Genomic DNA, 20828 nt, shown 5'->3' with positions numbered 1-20828 from the left:
TCCACTTTTCTTCAATTTGTGACACGGCTAGAGGACAAACGATAAGAGATAGTGACTTGGGACCTTCAGGGGACCCCCCGGGGGGGACATTATTTAGAAAAGTCATTTTCCTCCACATCCCCTTTTTCCCTCCAAAATTATGTCTTTTTGATCTATTTCGAAAATGGATCCTAGAATTCTTTTCATTTTCGAATATGTTTTGGAGGTAGACAAGGTGAATATTTCGTATTGAGACACCTATTTCCGAAAAACATTTCTATATCGAATTTTCGGAAGTCAAAGTTAAAGTACTTTGGAGGGCAAATTTTTCAGCCGATTTGCTTAAATTTGGATTTTTTGCAAGATCTTAAATATTCTAACTCGAACACATCGGACTTAATCGATCATGAGCCTGGTATATTATCTGTAAATGATATACCATTCTCGAATTTATTTTTTTCTAATTTGTCATTACGCTTATTTTTCATGCTAAAACATTCTAAAATGCGCTTTTCTAAAGCAATTTTTTATTTCGAATGATTTTTTCTTAAATTTATGAATCAATTTAAGCGGTAGTGAACCAGTAGGCACTCAAAAACCGTGCGAAAAATTAGTACACAGATAGCTCTTTCTCATGAGTTCGAGCGCTCCACAAAGCTGGAACATTTTTCTATCTCTTTTGTCTTATATATGGAAGATGTCATCATCGTAATCATATACTTAATTTTAATATCGGACAATTTCTGACGACCTATAAAAGATTGGCATCCTGGATACAATAGACTCTCGCTAATTCGGCTCTTTTAAGATCGGGCTACTTTTTAATTCGGGCAGCAGTTAAATTTGAAAAAAAAGTTTGTTGACATTTTTCAAGTTTGATTATGATTTATCAAATGAAGCAAATATGATCAAATTTGTCATGGTTTGTCTTAGTTCTGATATGTTTTTGCATTATTAAGCGGTTTTCATAAAATTTACCATAAATATGAGTATGTAAACTCAATATGTGTATGCAGATGAACAAAAAATCGTTGTATTTCAAAAAGTTTGCCGCCCGAATTTCTCTCTAATTCAGTTGACATTTTGGTCCCAAATGCCCGAATTTGAGAGAGTCTACTGTGCTTGTTCCATGCAGTAATTGCTCTATTGCTTAACCAGTTGCGTTCCCAATTTCAAATGATTAAAACCATTCAAATTTATTATAATACAATTATTAATGAATAAATGAGTTTATAAATAATTAAATTTCAATATCTTTTTAAAGAAAAATAAATAACAATACTTAAATAGGAATTAAGTCAATTTTATTTTGGATTTCGTTTTAAATGTTGAATTTTGTCTCTGATGCAATGCTCACAAGAAGTCGACAATTCTTCGTTTGTTTTTCCGTTTTAGGTTTCAACTATGTATTGGCTTTAAACCCATTTAAGTTCATTGTAATTGGTTTCAAAACCTGTCATAATCAACTATAAGTGTAATTCAAACACATTTCTGCTATAAATTTAATTACTAGCTCTTTATAAATTGGTTAAGTATCTCTATTTAGTTACGTGAATACAATAAAAAAACAGAAAATTATTTGTTAAGTTTTCAAGAGTCATAAAAATTATGTCGATATCTCAAACGGTTTGGTTGCCAACTTCGGAAGTTGATACATATAAGATGAGAAACGAGTGAATAGACGCATTTATCTTCCAAATTTTCAATTTGAGTAGCCGAATACAAAGAAAAATCTATGAATTATATCACACATTTTTACTTTTTATGGGATTAAATAGTTTTTTTTAATAATTTTTGCTTCATGATATTCTTATTTAATTATTGTGCTTAAAATTACATTCCTATAAGGTAAAAGAAAAACAAACATCTTTCTTACATTGTGAGAAAACCGACGTTAGGGAAATTAGTAGAACGGAACGGGAGTTCGTCGGAAAGTGGAGTTACTCTTAGAAAAACTGCAACTCTTCCCAAAGCTTTCGGCTCGGTCTCCAAGCCTTCATCAGTGGCTGGAGCATATAGAGAGCCTTTTTTATTTCATTTTTTTTTCTTTTGTACAACAATTTAACACTTACTCGAATCAATAAGGAATTTCCAGAGTTTTGTCTATTAATCTGACCAGAACTTTACAGTTCAAGCAATAATGATAAAAGTTAATAGAAAAACATAATTTATCTGAAACTATAAATCATTTGAACTTTCTCAACTCTGTCGTGAATGAGAAATTCATGTGAAAGAAAACAATAAAAAAGCTCTATTTTAAATGCCGGTGATGAAGACCAAAAGGTGATGACTTAACATCATCAACACTGTGTTTTTTCTCCTCCTCCACACACACCTCTTCCTTCTGGAGCTTCTGACAGAATTGTGAATATTCCATGAATGATTCCTCCTCAGGAGATTGTTGACATTTTCATCTCGAGATAGGTGAAGCATGACTCGGTGTTTGTACTGTGTTCGCACCAATTGATCAATTGACTCCACATTCTCACGGACTTCTTGCAAAGTGCTCAAGATCAGACTGGGACCCATAGGCACAGACCACAAGAAATCTGGAAGGTGTTCTTGAACAAATATACTCAGATGATGGCATCATTAGGCCAGACAAGTGGGACTCGCGCACATTTTTCTCGCACATGGTTCTTCGTTTGGCATACGGTTGTCTTTCTACAACTAGCCCTTCCCGCGGTTGAATCACAATGGGGTTTGAGTGAAAAACAACAAATACGCGCTCAGCAGCCATTTTGGTCATCATCTATTGTGTCTTTTCTCACCATCAACAAATGCCCGGAAAGATCTTCACTGTCCAGCCAGGAGTCTCACCAGAGAGTGGGAGAAAAAAACAGTGATGGAAGCTTGAGTGATGATTGGAAATGAATTCTTAGACCATTCATCATTTTTGAGGAACTTTTGACTGATGAATGTTAATTGTGTGCTTCTGCCGAAATTCACAATTAGAGATCATTTTAATGAGCTTCTCAATTGTGGGAATATTTTTCCAGAGAACAAAGTTTTATTTCTGATTCACGTTTCACACTGAAGGCTTAAACCCATGTACGGATGTCTTAGATTGGATTAGAATTTCGAAAAATAATAAATTGTCGATATAAAATCGATTCATTACAGAATGAATCTAATATTATAGTCGTATTTGTGATATCAAGATCAGACGTATGAATCCAATCTTAATCGTTTCGATATAGGAACATAATGGCCTCTACACACTAGAGAAATTTATGTCCATAATGAAGCAAATTCCCTACGCTCGTGTAGGAAAAGCTCTTCAATATGGACATCAATTTCTCTAGTGTGTAGAGGCCGTAAGTCCTTTAGAGTAGTTTTTAAGCAAGGTATATAAACGAAATATCAGTCTGAACTACATTTAAAACATATATAATAAATTAAAAAAAAATAAAGTTGTTTTTGAAATAATGCACAATTCCGGTCCAACTCGCAAGAGTTGATGAGCGATGAGAGACAAAAAGGAAATAAAGTGTAGAAAAAAATCTGAAAATCTTTATATACCTTGTGTGGACTTCAGACCTTAAGCTTAGCCAAATGGCTTAACTATCTTGAAAAATGACTCCAAATTCTTATTGTTTAGAAAGACAAGACCTTCGGGAACTGGTCTAAATCTTTAGCCTTAAAACTGTTTTAGGCTTGATTAGATTTAACCTTTTTATAAGAACGAGAGGGGCAAAAATCGGGTGTCCGAAAAAATCATTTATTCTAACTTTTAGATCAAAGCGAAATTTTATATTGAGGAAAGTAAGGTATCTTTGATATTGGGCTTTTTGAACTATTTTTAAAAATTAGGTTCATAAACCGATTGTAAAGCTAAATTAAATTACATTATGATAAGTCTTGATTTCTTTTAAAAATAGGAGAAAATAGTCTAATTTCAAAGGTACCTCATTTCAAAGGTGTGCCACTTCCCCTTATACCCGTAGGGAAAATTTTTATTTTTGGTTCACCGATGACCCATTAATCCTTATATAATCCACTAACATTTCTAATATTCATCCACACTAAGCCATCTCTCGACTTATCTTCAATTCTCATTTGGCCCTTAACCCTTTAAGGACGAGTGGGACACTGATGTCTCACTCGTCCTTAAAGGTTTAAGTGGTCTTGAGTCTTGACACTACAGGTTTAGCCCACTTCCTGAAGGTCTCAGAATGCTAAATAGCAACATATATAATATTATTGGATTTTAAGAAAATAAATTAGATCATCTGCCCATAATAATTTACTCTTCCAAAAAAACTTGATTAATAAAAAAATAGCGTTGATAAGCCATATGGTTATAAGCCTTAGATCTGAATCCCGTATTCGACGGTTTTCATACTGAATTTTGATCGTCCTTCCCAAATGGCTTTATTTTCTAAATGACAAAGAAAATACTAGAATTTAAAACTTTGAACGTTGAGTTACTCTTATTCTACCATCTTAAGCTTAAACTTCTCAAAAGATTTAGAAGTTAAGCCATGAAACTAAAGCTCAAGTCAGAAATTTGAATTTATAATGCCTTCTAAAGCTGAGGTCAAATCCATAGATTGAACCAGATGCAACTAGTTACCCGTTATCGGTTATAACATCGTTGTTCATAGCATATTGTCGTATCTGCATTATTTTGATTTTCTAGTTTAGTCTATCATGATCCATAAAGTTTTTTTTATATAATTTGATATATTTTTCATAAATTCAGAATTCTAATTCAAAATTCAGATTAAATAAAATTAAAAATCAATATTTATGAAATAATGAAGTAGTAAAAGTTTTATAAATTATTTCATCAGTGACTCCTTTCATCAATTTTTATTTCATTTTTTATTCATTCATTTCATTCGTTATTTCATTAACAATTATTTTATCAGTGACAGTGTTGCCTTGAACTGTAAACTAAACAATTTCGGATAATTTACTGAGCAATTATGAGCCAAGAAAGTATTTTTTTTTACTTTAGTTCTTTAATGGCATGGAAAAAAAACCCGATAGAAGAAATGAAAATAAATTTTATTGCACTTTTCTGGCTTCGTAAAGTTTCTGCATAAAGTTACGCACAAAAAGTTTGGCACCGTGTCAATTTTGATAATATTTTTCATCGTTATCTTTCCTAATTTGAATTCTAGTCGACAAATTCTTGTCTTAAATAGTTACACTTAGTAAATAAATATTGATTGTTTTTGTTTTAAATTTAACGTGAAGAATTAATAGTGACTATAAGTGACTTTCTTTCCATCGTTAAAATTAATTAATCTGTTTAAGGAATTATATTATTCCAAATTATGAATATTTTATCTCGAGTATTTTTTAGTACGTCTTACTTATGGGTTAAATTTAAAACTCCTATTGCAATTTTTCCAATGAAAAAACTCTAAAGCAGGGGAGTCAATTGCCGAGGATTTTCTTTTGTCTGGTGGAACATAAGTCCTCCTTTTGATATCGACAAAATGGGAGAAAATTCACATGGGGAGAGCGATGAATAGAGAGATCTCGACGGGAAAAGCGGAAGTGGGTGGTGCGACGCCGGCGTGGAAAACCCCCTTTAAGACATTCTTCTTCAAATACACACAAGATAAGTGAGTGTCGAGATGCTTTGAGAATTAGGTGCTCTTGCAACTGCAAAACTCTCTATTGATTTGCGCGAAAATTCCCTATATATACCAGAAAAGCTTTGGTATTTTTTTCTCAACTGCAGACATTTCGAAAAGCTTCCAAAATCGATGAATTTTGGTTGTAGGATGGAAAATCACAGATATAAATCACACAATGAGGTGTGTGGGAGGGAAAAATGTTGTTGTCAGAATGGGAGATTACATAAAATGAATATAAATTATACATGGAAGATAATTGTGTATGGGATCTCCTATCTAATTACATCATCAGCATATTCTCAGTATGAACCTCTTAAATGAATACAATTACAATTCGAGCAATTAAAATGTGGTTTCCAGTTCCCCAAAGCTCTCATTTTCCACTGAGACACCATCTCTCCTTGACTTTTCTGAGGCGTGCGCGTGTTACATACTTTGTATGAGGCATCCTTTTTCCCATTCCATCCCTCGTCGCAAATGTAAAACCATTATTTTCTGAATCCCAGACTTCTCTGCATAATTTCCACCATCATCATTTTCTACACTCCATCTCTCTGTCTCGGTCGTGCTTTCTGGAAAAGCTTCCAGTATGGAGTGAAATAGATATACTCCCCTGATTCTGTTACTGACGATGATGGGGAGACTATGAAAGCTCTTTTCTCCATATAGCACTGGAGATGGGGATGGGAGGGTGGTTTTGGTGAAGTGGTAAATCCCCCATTGAAGCCAAAATACATATGTACTTGACATCGTACGAACCATTTTCATGCTATTCGCCTCTTTATATTCTATGTCTTTACTTATGTTTTATCATCTGCTTCTATTATGTATAACACATGTAACGTGAATTCCTGCTGATTCTTCACCCAAAGCTGGATCTATACCATTTTGTGCCCCAGCTTGAAACCGGAGTATTGTCTGCTTTCTCTCCTTCAGTGTCTGTTGCAAGAGCAAAATATTGGTCCTATCCAACTTTCGAGATGGAAAAACTACAAGTGTACATTTTTATCATAAAGTTTAAATCTAAAAATCCCATTTAAGCCGTTCTATTAAATCCGAAAAAAATCTTAATGGATTTTTGAACTTGTTTTATTTGTATCATAATTATGAATTCACTAAAGATTGTAACATATTGGTAAATGATCAGTAAATTCTTTAAATGTAAGATAATGCATCTTCAATTTACAGAAACTTTGTAATATTATTTAAAAAGACAAAAGGAAAATTAAGAAATCAATATACAATCTTGTGTTTTCAGAGTTTAAAGTCAATTTTCCGTCTTTTTTATACTGATCAAAATAAAATATTTTACTGACAACAAATGTTTGTTCTTTTTGCCTAAATATTAAATATTTCGAAACATTTTTTTTTAGAAAAAATCCAGAAACTATTTTTACTTAAAATTTATTCAAATTTATGCAAAATCAGTGTATAATGCAAAACAAGCTTTTAATGAGGATTATTAGGTTTATTCTAAATTAATCTTGCAAATGCTTAAATGAATTTAAGTATGATTCTTTCATTTCATTTCATTTCATTTTAGAAAGCTTAGGGTAAGTGTGCAAAATTTCGGCATAGTTGCATGCAAGGTCCAAAGTCTCAAGTTTGAAATGTAATATCTTTAATAGAAATTGATTTTTTTTATTCCTTTTACTTAAGGAGTGTTCCTTAGAACCTTGTAGACAGTTTACCGTCTTTATTTACTCTAAAATCATTCTTAATATATTTTAAAATGAATAAAAATATAGACATAGCTTTGGTGCCCTATTTCGGCCACCTTCATTCTCATAATTCCTTGCCCTTCAGGAATTCTTCCAATGCCTTTTTCACGTCATCTCGTTTGTCGAAGCTACATTTTTTCTTATTCTTTTTCATTGTATAATCTCTAGAGTTTGAAAAAACTAAAAATTCATGGAAATTCGAGGAACAAAAAAGGTGGCCGAATTTGCAAGCTGGCCGGAATTTGGCACACTTACCCTAAGTACCTTAACCCTGCTATCACATTTGTATATTTAAATTTTAATATTATTCATATTAATTGTCACTTATGAGCGTCCAAAAATGTGGGATTGGTGTCTTTTAATCACTTCCTAATTAAAGTTTAAGGTACATTTAAAATGTAAAAATAGAATTAAAAGGATCTAAGGTATAAATAAATTTCACATTAAAAAGATATTTAAACCTATTTTTGTGGGCTGAGTCTAAATTTCAATTAACAAATAGATACATTTTAAAGTATTTAGTAGCTCATATATATAAGTCATAAATTTTCTTCAATATTTCTTAATTCTTATAGTATTTCTTGGAGATTTAAAAATATTTACTAATAATTAACTAAATGATTAGAAATTCGCAACTGGGTTTAAAGTAAATTAAGAAGAAATTCCATTTAATGGTTTTTTATCAACCTAACGTCGCGTCGGTTAAACAAGTCCATATCGTTTCGAATTTTAAAGAATTCGAATCGATCCCATCTTGATCAGTTAAGCAGTAACTTAAGTTTATAAAAAAACACAATAACAAAAAGCTTAAGTAACAAAAAGCTTAACATTTTTAAACACGAAAATTAACAATATTTAAAAATATTTTTATTATTTAAATATTTTAAATACTTAAAACTATTGAGTAATATTTTTTTCATGATTCAAAGTGCAATTAGACAATTTGACTAAATTTTTTTTTTGAGTTTTTCGATGAGTTCTAATTCAGGTTTAACTTGATCATAAAACCAGTTGATTTTCTATCACATGGATAAAATAAGACAGATATTTTACTATACTAAAAAACTCATTTAATTCATAATTTTATTAAATTCAAACTCATATAATTCATATGATTTCTTTTGTCTGTCTCAATATGAGAGGTTAAATCATGGAGGACCATTATGATTCATCATAAATCCTTATTCCTTTGCAATTTCCCCAAACCCTTGACGAAATAAAACCTCCAGAGCCGTGAAGTGAAACTTCAAGAGGGCAGTTTATGGAAAAATCCTCAGTTGAATATAAATTTGAGTCTATCAAATATTTTATTGCTTGTACAGCATCGAAAATGTTTTTCCCTAAGGATGATTATGTGGGAGCATGGAGAACGTGAGCAAACACTTCTTTAATGGTAGTCGGTAATTAAGGAATTAGTAGCTATATGCCATTAAGGGTGAAATCCATAAAAATGGTCGTTAAACGGACAAAATGACCAATTGAAACAAGATAAATATGCAACAAGGGACCCCCTAAATCCACCTCTTACATATCCCAAGTATCTTACCCGCCTCTAGTGATAGGAATCACCCCGGTCAGAAGAAATCAATTCGCTCAACTATCGTGTCTAGAATTGCTTTATAAAAATATGCGATGGGAATAGAAAGAGATCTTATGCCAACAAGTTGGCGCATATCGACGCCATCAGTGATCTTTGAGGCAGGGTTTTTGGAAATCAAGACGGAGGGGGTGACTGACCAATTAGATTTCTCAGTGGTAGGAAGAAAAGGGTTGCGCTCAAACCGTAACTTTTTCATTCACCTCATGGGAATAATGAAAATTATACTGAATACAAGAAGTCTCCCTGCATTTTGGGGTACCCAGCTAAACCCTTCATTTACCACCGCATCATATCATAAAAGGGTTGACAAGCAATTTCCCGCTTATGCCATTTCACCGGCATTCAATCTCTTTGTGAAATGGGGTGAGCCAATTTTGATATTAATTGCCACAATAGGGGAGAATGAGAGGGGAATTGTTTAATAGTTTATTGCTGCAATGATTACCTATGAGTTGAGAACATAGAAAAAATATGACTAAGGGTTAATTTCGAGTATAGTAATTTTAAAGTTTTGTTGTTAAACTTTTTAGTTATTATACTTTTCAATAGATTTCAAACCAAAATAAATAATTTCTTTGAAAAACTCATTAGCTTTTAGAAAGTTAAGAAAATTTTATAAATTGTGATACGAACTAAATCTCTATTAATTTTATAATGGTTTTCCTAATGAGGTCGCAGGCTTAGGACATTCAGGATATCCTCTTTTATCTTTGTAATCTTGCATTTAGCAAATAAATTTTGGAAAAAAAGAATTTGAAGTTATATTTTTAAAATTTCAAATTGTTGCTTTTAAAACACCAATCCATTTATTTTTAAGATAAATTATTTAACACTAAATTTTTATGTTAGCTTTTTAATTAGGATTTATTATTTGATTTTAAACTAATTTTAGAAACATTTTTAACCATCTAGAAATGAAGACTTAAGGGGGTCTAAAATATTATGCATAACTATTTTTTTACGACGGAAATCTTTAATTATAAGACTACCGATTAGGCTCTCACTTCCTTCAATTTTAAGATAAATATATGTTACTGATTTAAGATTAGTATTGAAATCAAAAATTTATCACTCTGAGTTAAAGATAAATGAGGTTTTTTCTATTCCAATATTGCCTCAAAATTTTCTCTATTTAAGGTGTTTAACAGATTGCCGTACCGCAAACAACTTTAAAATTAAATAAAAACTTTAAGAATTTTGATATCTCGCTATTAACCTCGATATTGCTAAGATTGAAAAGATTTTGCATAAAAGATCAAAGAAATTTAACAATCTAAATGTAAAATTTTTTATCAGAGAATGCGGACCAGTTTGCAAAGGCTGACTTAAGGATTTAACGCTTAAAGAATTAACTCATAAATGAGAGATTTATGTCACAATTAAGTATGACGAACGCACGGAAAAAGTTTATAGAAGTTTCACAAGATAAATAATGATGTTTTACTTATATGATGGTAATTTTTTAATAATCATATTAAATTTGATTATTTATTTCATAATTGTAACATTGAAAATTAATCAGTAATTAATTTATCAACTAGAACACAATGCCAACAAGATTTTTTTTTAATTTCAAAGTAAAGATATGTTTAAACAGCAACCAATTATTCTGACTCATTCCCTTCATTTAATGTTAACTTATAACAAATTATGCAGATAAAGATATGTAAAAAATTGATAATATTGGAAAAATAAAATGGAAATTTTGCTAAATGTTTCAATGGATTATGTTGTTATTTTTAAGACTTAAATTTTATTAATATATTTATTTTTTATTTATATATTTTGTTTTAGAAAATATTCACTATGAAAATTTAATTATACTCCAAAATGAAAATTTATTTAACATTTTAAATATCAAGTTGTGTCTTATTAAAGTAAAAAGATTTTTTAATAGTCCTCAGAAGTAATTTGCTTTATTTTTTATTACAATTCTTTAGCATCGCTTAATTTTTTCAGAATCGAGAGTCGATATTGTCGAAAATAAGTTATCATGTCCATCTTGATTTCAATTTGAAAGTGTAATGGCCTATACACACAGAGAAATTAATGTCCATATTGAAGGAAATTCAATACGCTTGTGTAGGAAAAATTCTTCAATATGGACATAAAGTTCTCTAGTGTGTAGAGGTCGTTAGAGGTAACATTCCAATCGAAATATCACTCAATTGAAAAGAAGTGCAGCGCTATTAATTAAATAAATATTTAATAAATGAGTACCTAATTTTTCAATTACAAATTACAGCTTGGAAATTTATAAGGATTTTCTTCAAAAAGAAACAATTATTTAATTCCTGCTTAAATCTTCGACGATTCTATGAAGTTATTCAAGAGCAATGTCCTCTCGAAATACCCATCATTTTAGAAGGTAAATTGCTTATAATGTTGTAGGTTGTGTTTTGTGATAGATTAGGAGCTACTCCGAGAGTTTTAGAGCGAGGGTGGATTTTGAGATACAAATTCAGACGAAGGGATTTAATTAAATTAAGATAGCCGTCCCATGCTGTGATCCTCAGTCATGTAAGCCCTCACAGTCATCCACAACCACCAAGGTATACCTTGTGCCCAAATGATAGAATTTGCGAAAACGTGAGACCACTTTAAATATTAATTTGTGTATTCGAAGTAATATCCTCACCCAGCATTAACCTTTCAATGGCAAAATTGTATAATGGTGTAGGATTTAAAAGGATAAGACAGAGAGGATTCTGACCATTTTGACAAAATACACAATTTAGGCATTGTGTTAGATTGCCATCTGAATGTCTTGGGGATAGAACCAATTTTTGATACTCTATCAACATTAATTGAATGTAGCCAAACAGCAATGTTGTTGGTATTCTCATCGGGCACACACATGTCAAAGAAATCAAGTGAAATCAATAAATTCTCTCTCACACGCTCTTTCGTTGTTTATTGAATAAACAACAAATCAAATACAATATCAAATGATAAAGTGAAATAATGAGATGGTCGGAGAAACACTTGAAATAATATTGGGTATACCGATTCAGTATGATATCATGTTTGTTTATATGTATGTCTTTCTTTCATCTCTCCTCGTCTCTTGAGACCATTTTCTGCTCGTCTACAGTTCTCTCCCCATTTTCCAGACTTCGCATGAATTAAATTTAATTAAAGGATCTCTATATCTCACCACTTGAAATCCTAACCACAAAAGATTCCTGTTTTCCTCTTATGCTATTCACAATCGATAAATGATTTTGAGAATCATACTGAAATCAATAATAAAACACCTATGGGCAATAAAATAAATACATGGAGGGGCAAATTAAAATGACTGAGTTGAACATGAGGGAAATTCATTTCTTATTCGGCACTTCACCACGATGCCATAAAACGATTTCAATTGCTCCCATGTTGGTCATTTTTATTTGATATTTCGCCCCAGTTATTGTTTCGCCATTTCATTCTGCCTTCAACGCATACAACAAATATTCCAGCCTCCCTGGGATACATATTCCTATATTTGGGGTTTTATCAAATGTGCAAAGATACAAATAATTTCACTGTATGATACTTTTTTTCCGGATGGCAAAAATTTAAAAATTCCAATTATTTGCTCTGCAACCAGGCGTCTGCATCTATTGCTATGGAGACGCCTGGTACTTTATATAAAATTCCAATGTCTCGTTGCTGCTTTAAATTTTAGTTTCAGCCAAATTGCACAAAAAGCACAATATGGTATAGTGAGAGTGTATTTGAAGAAAAACAGAGGCATAGAGACAAATCACCTAAAGGTGATCCCCTCAGTTAAGGGAAAATAATAGCGATATAGTGAGAAACTTGGTGAAATTTTGATAACGTCATATAATGATCATTAGTTGTTTTTGGCGTCATTATCGACATATGACGTCGCATTAACAATACTGAGCACGTGATATGGTACATAGACACTGAATTGCCTCAAACTGCCGAAGCATCATTTAAAGAGAGTGAGCCAGAGTGGGCGGAAGAGCCTTTAATTACTCCCAAAATGTTCACTTTTGGATATGAGAGAAAGTGAGAGCATATCAAATTGTCTGGCATCGGCTGACTTTCGCAAAACTTCAAAATAATTTTCTTCAAGACCTTTATTAAACTTTGGCCATGGCTATCGACCGACACGAAGTGGAAGACGTGACAAAAAATGTAGATTTTGAAATAGTCTCTTGAAGTTTTCTCACGAATTCCATCGTTCGCGTGTTATTCCCGATTAATCAGTATGATCCTCAGGCATATTTACAGTCGCTTGAAAATCACACTAAAGCAGTAAATTAATTTTCTCTCTCGTCGACACAAATTTGACCATAAAGTCATTAAAATGTGTATCTCAATAGACACCCATTTTGGTGGGTGAATTGAAGGGTTATTCATTTAGTGAACTGATTGACTAACACATTGCAAATTTGTAGCAATTGATAGAGCATTAACGGAAGTCTCTACTATTTTTGAACTTTAAAAAGTTATATTTTTTGATATTTAAAATACAATTTGTTTGCTTTTTTAATTCCCCTCTCTTTTATTAATTCGAGCTCTTTTCATATGGCAATCTTCTCAATAACAAATTTAGTGAAAATATGAATTTATCTTGGGTAAGACAATGAATTTGATGAATTTCCTACTTAGTTGAGCCAGTGCATAGATGATTCCACAAGTTTCATTTCAACACTTTATAATACTTTTCCCAACACCTACAGTGTTTTGTTTGAATTCTGACAATGTGTAGTCTCAATTCTTGTACTACATTTGCAAATACTTTTGTATTGTAAAAACGATACCGTTTTTGGTAATTAATGGGTAATGGTTTCCTAGCTCAGTGGCTGGAACATTCGCCTAGATAGCGAGGGGACCTCCGGATCGGTCCTAAATAAAGATACGATTTTTCTGATGAATTTTTAATATTTACAATACATTATTAAAAATAGATGTAATTGCAAATTTGCGCTCTGTAGGGGGAAGTAGGGATACTTTGAGCTGTGGGCGTATATTGTTATACGATTTTTTCGCATATTACTAATGCAAACTTGACTTAAACATGATGTAATTTGGATAGGGAAAGTAATTGTGGATCTAAATAAAATAATTGTAAGAACCAGCTTCATTTAGAAATATGCGAAAAAGTCGTATAACAATCTAGCCCCACAGCTCAAAGTAGCCTCACTTCTCCCTACCTCGGATCGTCACGAATTGAATCAGGTATTTCACAGAAAATTGATTTTATAAATTAAATCTGAGCTAACGCAGTACATTTCATGTTAGAATTAATGGTAAAAATTAGCTAATAGTTTTTAAAAATTCCTTTTTTTGAGCAACAATACGATATTAACTTGGCGATCCGAAGAATACTGCCGATCATCGATGCTCTTCCCTTATAAACTTCCATTAAATAATGAACCACACTTCTACGATTTTAGTGGCATATTAAAGATTTTTCGATTTTTCGATTATAACAATAATATAATAATTCATTTAGATTTGTGCACTTTCAAAATGCTTTTTCAATACCTTGTTTGCTGCTTTCAAGATATTCTTTAAAAAAAATTGAAAAAGAGAGGCATTTTTGCATAGCCTATCGCTGCATACAACTCAAATAATGATATTATGAAGATAAACACAAAAACTGATTGCTTTTAATAAAATTTATTGAAAAGGTGTTTCTAAGTTATTCTATGCAATGTGTTGTGTCAAACTTGTTCCACCATCATAATGTCACTTGTAAAAAGTTTCACTTGAAATGCTTGAAATGTTAATTTATTAATAAATAAAAACTTATAGGGTAAAGGCTCATAATTTTGTCCAGTTTCTTATTTTGGACACTTTGAGGATAAAATTGGACACTAAAAATAAATTGATTAAAATGATGGATTTTTATTCCAATATTTGATGAATAATGAATTCTATCTAAATATTTGTTCTTTTTGGAAGATTTTAACACTAAATACGTTAAATTTTGAATATGATTTGAGTTGAAATTAATAACCATGTTGTCCAAAATTCGAGTCAAATTCACCTCTACATATCAATTCATTTTTAAACGTATTAAGACTAATTTTAGTAAAAACAAAGATAATAAACCCTTGCCAAGTTTCTAAACAACCCTTCTGAAAAGAGAGTAACAAATAAAGTCAATTAGTATTGAAAATATCGCACTTCAAACTTGAAACATCGATGCTTATAAGCAGACTGTCCAAAATTATGAGCCTTTACCCTAATTTATTATTTTGAGAGTTTCTAACTTATAACACTCAGATGCTAAATGTGCTATTGAAATCGCGGAATTGCGAAATTATTATGTTGTAGTTATTCTTACTAGAATAACTACAAAAATACTATACTGGATAGTACAATAAATACAATACAATACTAGAAGCTTAACGTAATCAGAGATTTAAATTTATCAATTCTTACTTTAATGTTCAGTTTCTTTTCTCGAATACATTTTTGTTTTCAGAGAAATCATAATAATTGTGCTTCAATTGCATTAATGATTATTTAACAAATATGATTTATAAATTATTTAAAAATGATTTTCATTTAATGACCCTTGGGAATCACTTAATTTCTAAAGCAAAATTGTTGTATCAATATCCAGTTTATGCCTAATTGATGACAATTCGATACAACTTTATTTAAAAGACATTAAAGGTCCGAATGAATAGCCCCCGGCTTGGACATCCAGTGAATATTTAGACGCACAAGGACTGGTTGTAGTGAATAGGGTGGAACAACTGGGGAAAATGAAATTGAGACATGTCCTGAGAGACACAATGAGAATATGTCCCATGATGGATCTAAATTGCAACTATACTCTGATAATAATGGATAATTGTGCAATTTGTATCACTATGAACGTGATTTCATGTGTGTTACTGTTACTCCTCTATGATGGATCATTTTGCAGATGGACACAGTAAATTTTGACCCCCAAAGTGAATCACAAATTGTGACCAATTGTACACCTCCCCTCTATAATGGGTTAGTCTGTGTGATAATTTTTGATCCAGCACCAGCCAACAAATTTAGCCTGATGGTGTAACTTTGGAATGAGATTAATTTGGGATTAGAGGACGGGGGGGGGGGTGGTGGATAAATCACAGAGTCATCTCACACCCAAGAGTGTGCTAAATAATCAAATATGACACAATATTTATCAGAAATATATCGGTATCATGGAAATATTGTGGGCCATGTTCATAATATTTCCAACCATCTGTCAGCATTTATCGTGGAAATTAATTAAAATTGTATTGAATTGGTGGGTTTTGCGTCCGCGCACGACAAATATGCTCTGGGGACAAAACCCGAAAAATATCTGAAACATTTGTTCAACACCTTCTATTATTAGTTACTTGTGTATATTGAGCGATAAATGCGCGATCACAAACGATTGCCGATAATCATTGGCGTTATTAGTTAAATTAATGACATTATTATCGCAATATGTAGGGGAGACCGGGGAGGTTTGGGACAGGGGTAGTGTGGGACAAGGCGATTTTTTCAATTAATTTTTGAAATAAATGGGATTTAACCATTACTGTATCGTAGGCAATATTAAGATGTATCTTGACTAAAATAATGGATATCCTGAGTTTTATTGTTTTAATTCTATGAACATTTTTTTAAAAATTGATAAAAATCGTATATTTTGACGTCTCAATTTTCCTCTTTGTATTTTATATCAGCGATATATAATCAAAACTTTTTTATCTCTTTAGGTAGCAGTGTAATCTGGGAATATATTTTTATAAAGGTTTCAGAGATTATACGCTCTTTTTTTTACATTAAGATTTTAAATACCAAAACTACACGCGGGGATGTTTGGGACACCTGAAAGGGGATGAATGGGACGTTGATTTTCGACAAGATTGTAGGTGGCGTGCAATTTTTTATTGTCAAAATGGAAATTAATGCCCAGTTTTTATTGAAAATCTCCCTCTTGGGAAAACTTTACCAGTGGAGCAGATGTCTCTAAATACAGAGACAATTAAACCATCAATATCTTAGGAATCAATAATTCCTTCTCAGAGGATATTCGACCTTTGTCCAATCTCGATAAAAACTATTTTTTTCGAAAATTTCTCTAATAATATTACTCTACATTTCTCACAAATTCTCCAGAAAATGCAAGGCGCGAGCTAATTCAGAGAAATAATGAGAAAACAGGTACAATGCAGTTGTCGTAAAATCAAACAGGAATCCGTCAATGAGTTCAAAACTTAAAATTGCAAGAAAATCTACTCGTCTGATGAATTTGGTGATCATGATTGCAATATTTAGAATAAAAAAAGAAAAGAAAGGTAGATGGAAAATAAGAAGAAAATACTTTAAATAATTGATTGACAATAAATGACTCTACTGTACAAATAAAATTGATATTAATTTCTAAGTGTGAAATAAAAGATGAAACATTTTTATTTCTATTAGAAATATTTTTAATCTAGTATTTAAAATAAATTAACGTGTTCCAGTAATGCAAATTATGCGAGAAAAAATGCGTCCCAAACATTCCCTTTTGCGTCCCATACTGCCCCACATCGGGGAGGTTTGGGACAAAACGTCAAGTTAAATGTTTTATCTTCTCCAAGAAAACTCAGTTGTTTTCCAAGTTCTATCGAGTACTTTTTATAAAGTCAATACCCATAAGTATCCTATATACTGCATAAAATTGTAATACACTATCGTGGTTTTTTGGAATAGTGTCTCAAAGTCAAAACATGAAAAAGTGTCCCAATCCTCCCCGGTCTCCCCTACACATTAATATGCTCAATAATGTTGTTACGTTACACTGATAAAAATGTTACCCATTTCTCTTTCCAAGTCTCAAGTGTTTACACAGTAAAAAAAGTTGACTAATAAACCACATTTTTGCAAAAATAATCAAAGTCAATTTACATAAACCTGCAATTTTTTGTACTAATTTATGTTTGTGTGTAATCACTAAAGTCAAAAACTAAAAGCACAATTTTACACAAAAAGTTATTTTTGTGCGAAAAAATATATATTTTAATAAATGAAGAATCGCATTTCAAAAGCTTTAATTTACACAAAAGTTTCCGTCTTGCTTAAAAGATTGTAGAAAATTCTTATGCAATTTTCATTACGCATTTAATATAGAAAATGTGTAATTTTATTCAAAATTGTGTAATTAATTTATCTGTAAATTTTTCTCAACTTTTGTTCGTAAAACTGCATCCATTGCTAATTTTTATTTTCAACATTTATTAATATTACACAAAATAAACTACATATTATTCGTTTCAATACAAGAAACTAACAAACATATATCCATATTTTTCGCAGTGTATGTCAAAGAATTAATTGTCCCCATAATTTCTCACTATAAACTCTGCATACCTCTCTTTTGCCGCATGAAAAACCTCTCTTGCAAGAAAGAAAGCTTGGAACACAATGATTCTGAATCCGGAAAATACAACCAAGAGAAAATGGAAAGTCTTAAACGGAATTGTGCGCAATAATGTGTATTATAATGGCACGTCAATTTTGGGGCAATAATTGCCTTACTTGTAAAAGAGTAGGGTGACACCATATGGTGTGTATATGTTTTTGGGGCCTGTAATTAAGGTGTAATCGTCAAGTACCGGAGAAATAGATAAATTTATTGTTTCTCACACAATCGCGACACGAAATTTTATATATCTAATTTAATTACACCCCCATTTAACACAATGAATTTTGTTTTATTATTTATTATCATGACTCAAAATGTTAAGTATTTTGCCATAAACAGCAATATACATTTATTATTAACTCTCACGCTTTTTATTCTGCCCACAGGGGCATTTTTTGCGGTGAGAAATTAGGTCAATAAATTTGCACTTCCGTAGAACTTTTTTATAAAACGCTATTTGGAATTAGGAACATTTCGGCAATAATCATTTTTATTAAGACACCTTTCATAGAACATAGCTGAACAGTTCCATATTGAGATATGTCACTTTCAAAACCATTTCTGACTTTAATTGGGTTAGATTGAAAAAACTTTCAATCTGGGTTAGAACCAGGCTTTCAAAAACTCAGTAAAAATAGTGCAAAATATAATCTCGTTTCACAAAAAATTCTTCGAAAATTCGATAATTTACTTTAAATATTTTTATATTAATGGTACTAAATATTTGTATATTTATTTAGCTATTCAAAAAATATCTTCAGTTTTTTTTTTTTAATAATTTAATGTCAGAATCTTAACTATACTATTGTTCGAAATATCGACCAATAAAAACAGTTTTTTTTTCAGAAATATTCAAACATGTTTAAAATAATTATTCAATTATAGTTTATTAACACTAAACCTACAGACCGTTTTTGATCGTTTTTCTTAGCGCGCTCGGTCAAATGACAGACCGGGGTAAGTGGGATACTTAATAAATTTTTCTTGCAAAAGAGGAAAAAATAGAATTAATCACTGAAAAATATACTACTACATACATATTTTAAGAAATTCATGAAGCTTGATGGCGACATTGTACCGTTTAAATATGTGTTAATTTTAAAAAGTTCTTTAACAGACCAATTTGAATGGTCTTGGAAGGTTTATTGTTAACCTATGTATATAACTTCAATTTTCAAAAATATAAGGCATATAAAGAATTTGAAAAAAAAATAGTTTTAACGTCTTAAAATCTGATTACGATTTTAGGGTAAAGTGATATAAGTTGGTCAATTCGCCGGTACAAGTTGGACATGACTTTTTTCTTAATAAATACAGTACAAAATTTGTTTTTAAGCACAAGGAACCAAATTAAAAAACTAAAGCATTCAAAATATACAAATAAAAATGAAGTACTAAATTTATCAAGAAAAAAGCACTGTCAAAATTGTACCATTAACCGGAGAGAAAAATAAACTCTCAAATTTCTTTTTGTTTAACTTTTTATTTATTGTTTTTAAATAAAAATTAAACAAAATATAACAAATTTTGTGGCCACTTCTTAATTAAACTCATTTTTTATGTAATAATACTCTCCCAATTTTAATTTAAAGAAGTAAATATTTTATTAGAAAATATTTAATCTCTAAGAATACTTTATCAATCTTGTCAATTTTGAAGAAAAAAATGTTGTTTTTTTAATTAATTGACTTATTAGACCTCTGTCGTATTTAAAAATTTAACTTATCAAAGGTACCGATGTCATATATGCTACAAAAAATTAAAATCTGATTTGAAAAGATTATTTAGAAAATTCTATTTTTTTTTTATTAAAACCTTTTCCTTATATGTTTAGGTGTTGTTTTTTTACGAGCACAATCATACAGTAATTTGGGTTTAGTGTGAGATTACTTAAATTAAAAACAAACTGAGAATAAATTGTTTACTTAAATATTATCCTGTTTTCGCATTTTAAAGCTCATATCACGAGTGAAGTAAACTATTTTCTTCATAATAGTCTTTTATATTAAATTAATACTTACAAGAAAAATAAGTATTAGGACCATTAGGACTATAATTTTTTTTCGAATTAACGAACACTTGATTTTCGGATTTCCGGAATTTTCGGATTAACCGAACTTGAATATTCTGTAGATAGGTGTAGAATATGTTTTTAGAATTATAAAACCGATATTATTAAAGTCTCATAAAGGTCAGAAATAAGAGGTTTAAAAAGAAATCCGTTCACTTACTTGAACCAGCTAATCGATCCCGCCAGGCCATAGGATTAGCAACAAGGCCTTGCAACCCTGGCCAATAGAGATGGGGTCGATCTACGAGAGATCCCGAATGTGCCTTTAGTGGCCCCTGCTGACTCTGCTGCAGATATTGTGCCATTCCAGCGGCAGCAGCAGCTATTGAAAATCTTGGCATAGCACCTGGAAAGTAAGTCATCAGGATTAGATGTTGATCCATCCTAAACTTATAGCTTCGCATATATAGCTATTGATGCTAACAAGGGATGCAGAAGCAAAAGCTGATAG

At 31.1% G+C, this 20828-nt stretch overlaps 1 protein-coding gene across 1 annotated transcript in view; it reads right to left on the bottom strand.

Moving 5' to 3' along the window:
- Nucleotides 1-20828, bottom strand: part of LOC129803362 (homeotic protein antennapedia) — a 48973-nt gene that overhangs the window by 26560 nt on the left and 1585 nt on the right. Inside the window, exon 3 of the mRNA XM_055849886.1 lies at nt 20538-20723. Within this exon, the coding sequence (XP_055705861.1) occupies nt 20538-20723 (186 nt within the window). The remainder of the gene's footprint in view (nt 1-20537; nt 20724-20828) is intronic.

This window comes from Phlebotomus papatasi, chromosome 1 (assembly GCF_024763615.1).
Source record: "Phlebotomus papatasi isolate M1 chromosome 1, Ppap_2.1, whole genome shotgun sequence".
In the NCBI taxonomy this organism is placed as follows: Eukaryota; Metazoa; Arthropoda; class Insecta; order Diptera; family Psychodidae; genus Phlebotomus; species Phlebotomus papatasi.
This window is presented reverse-complemented; position numbering and strand designations above follow the sequence as displayed.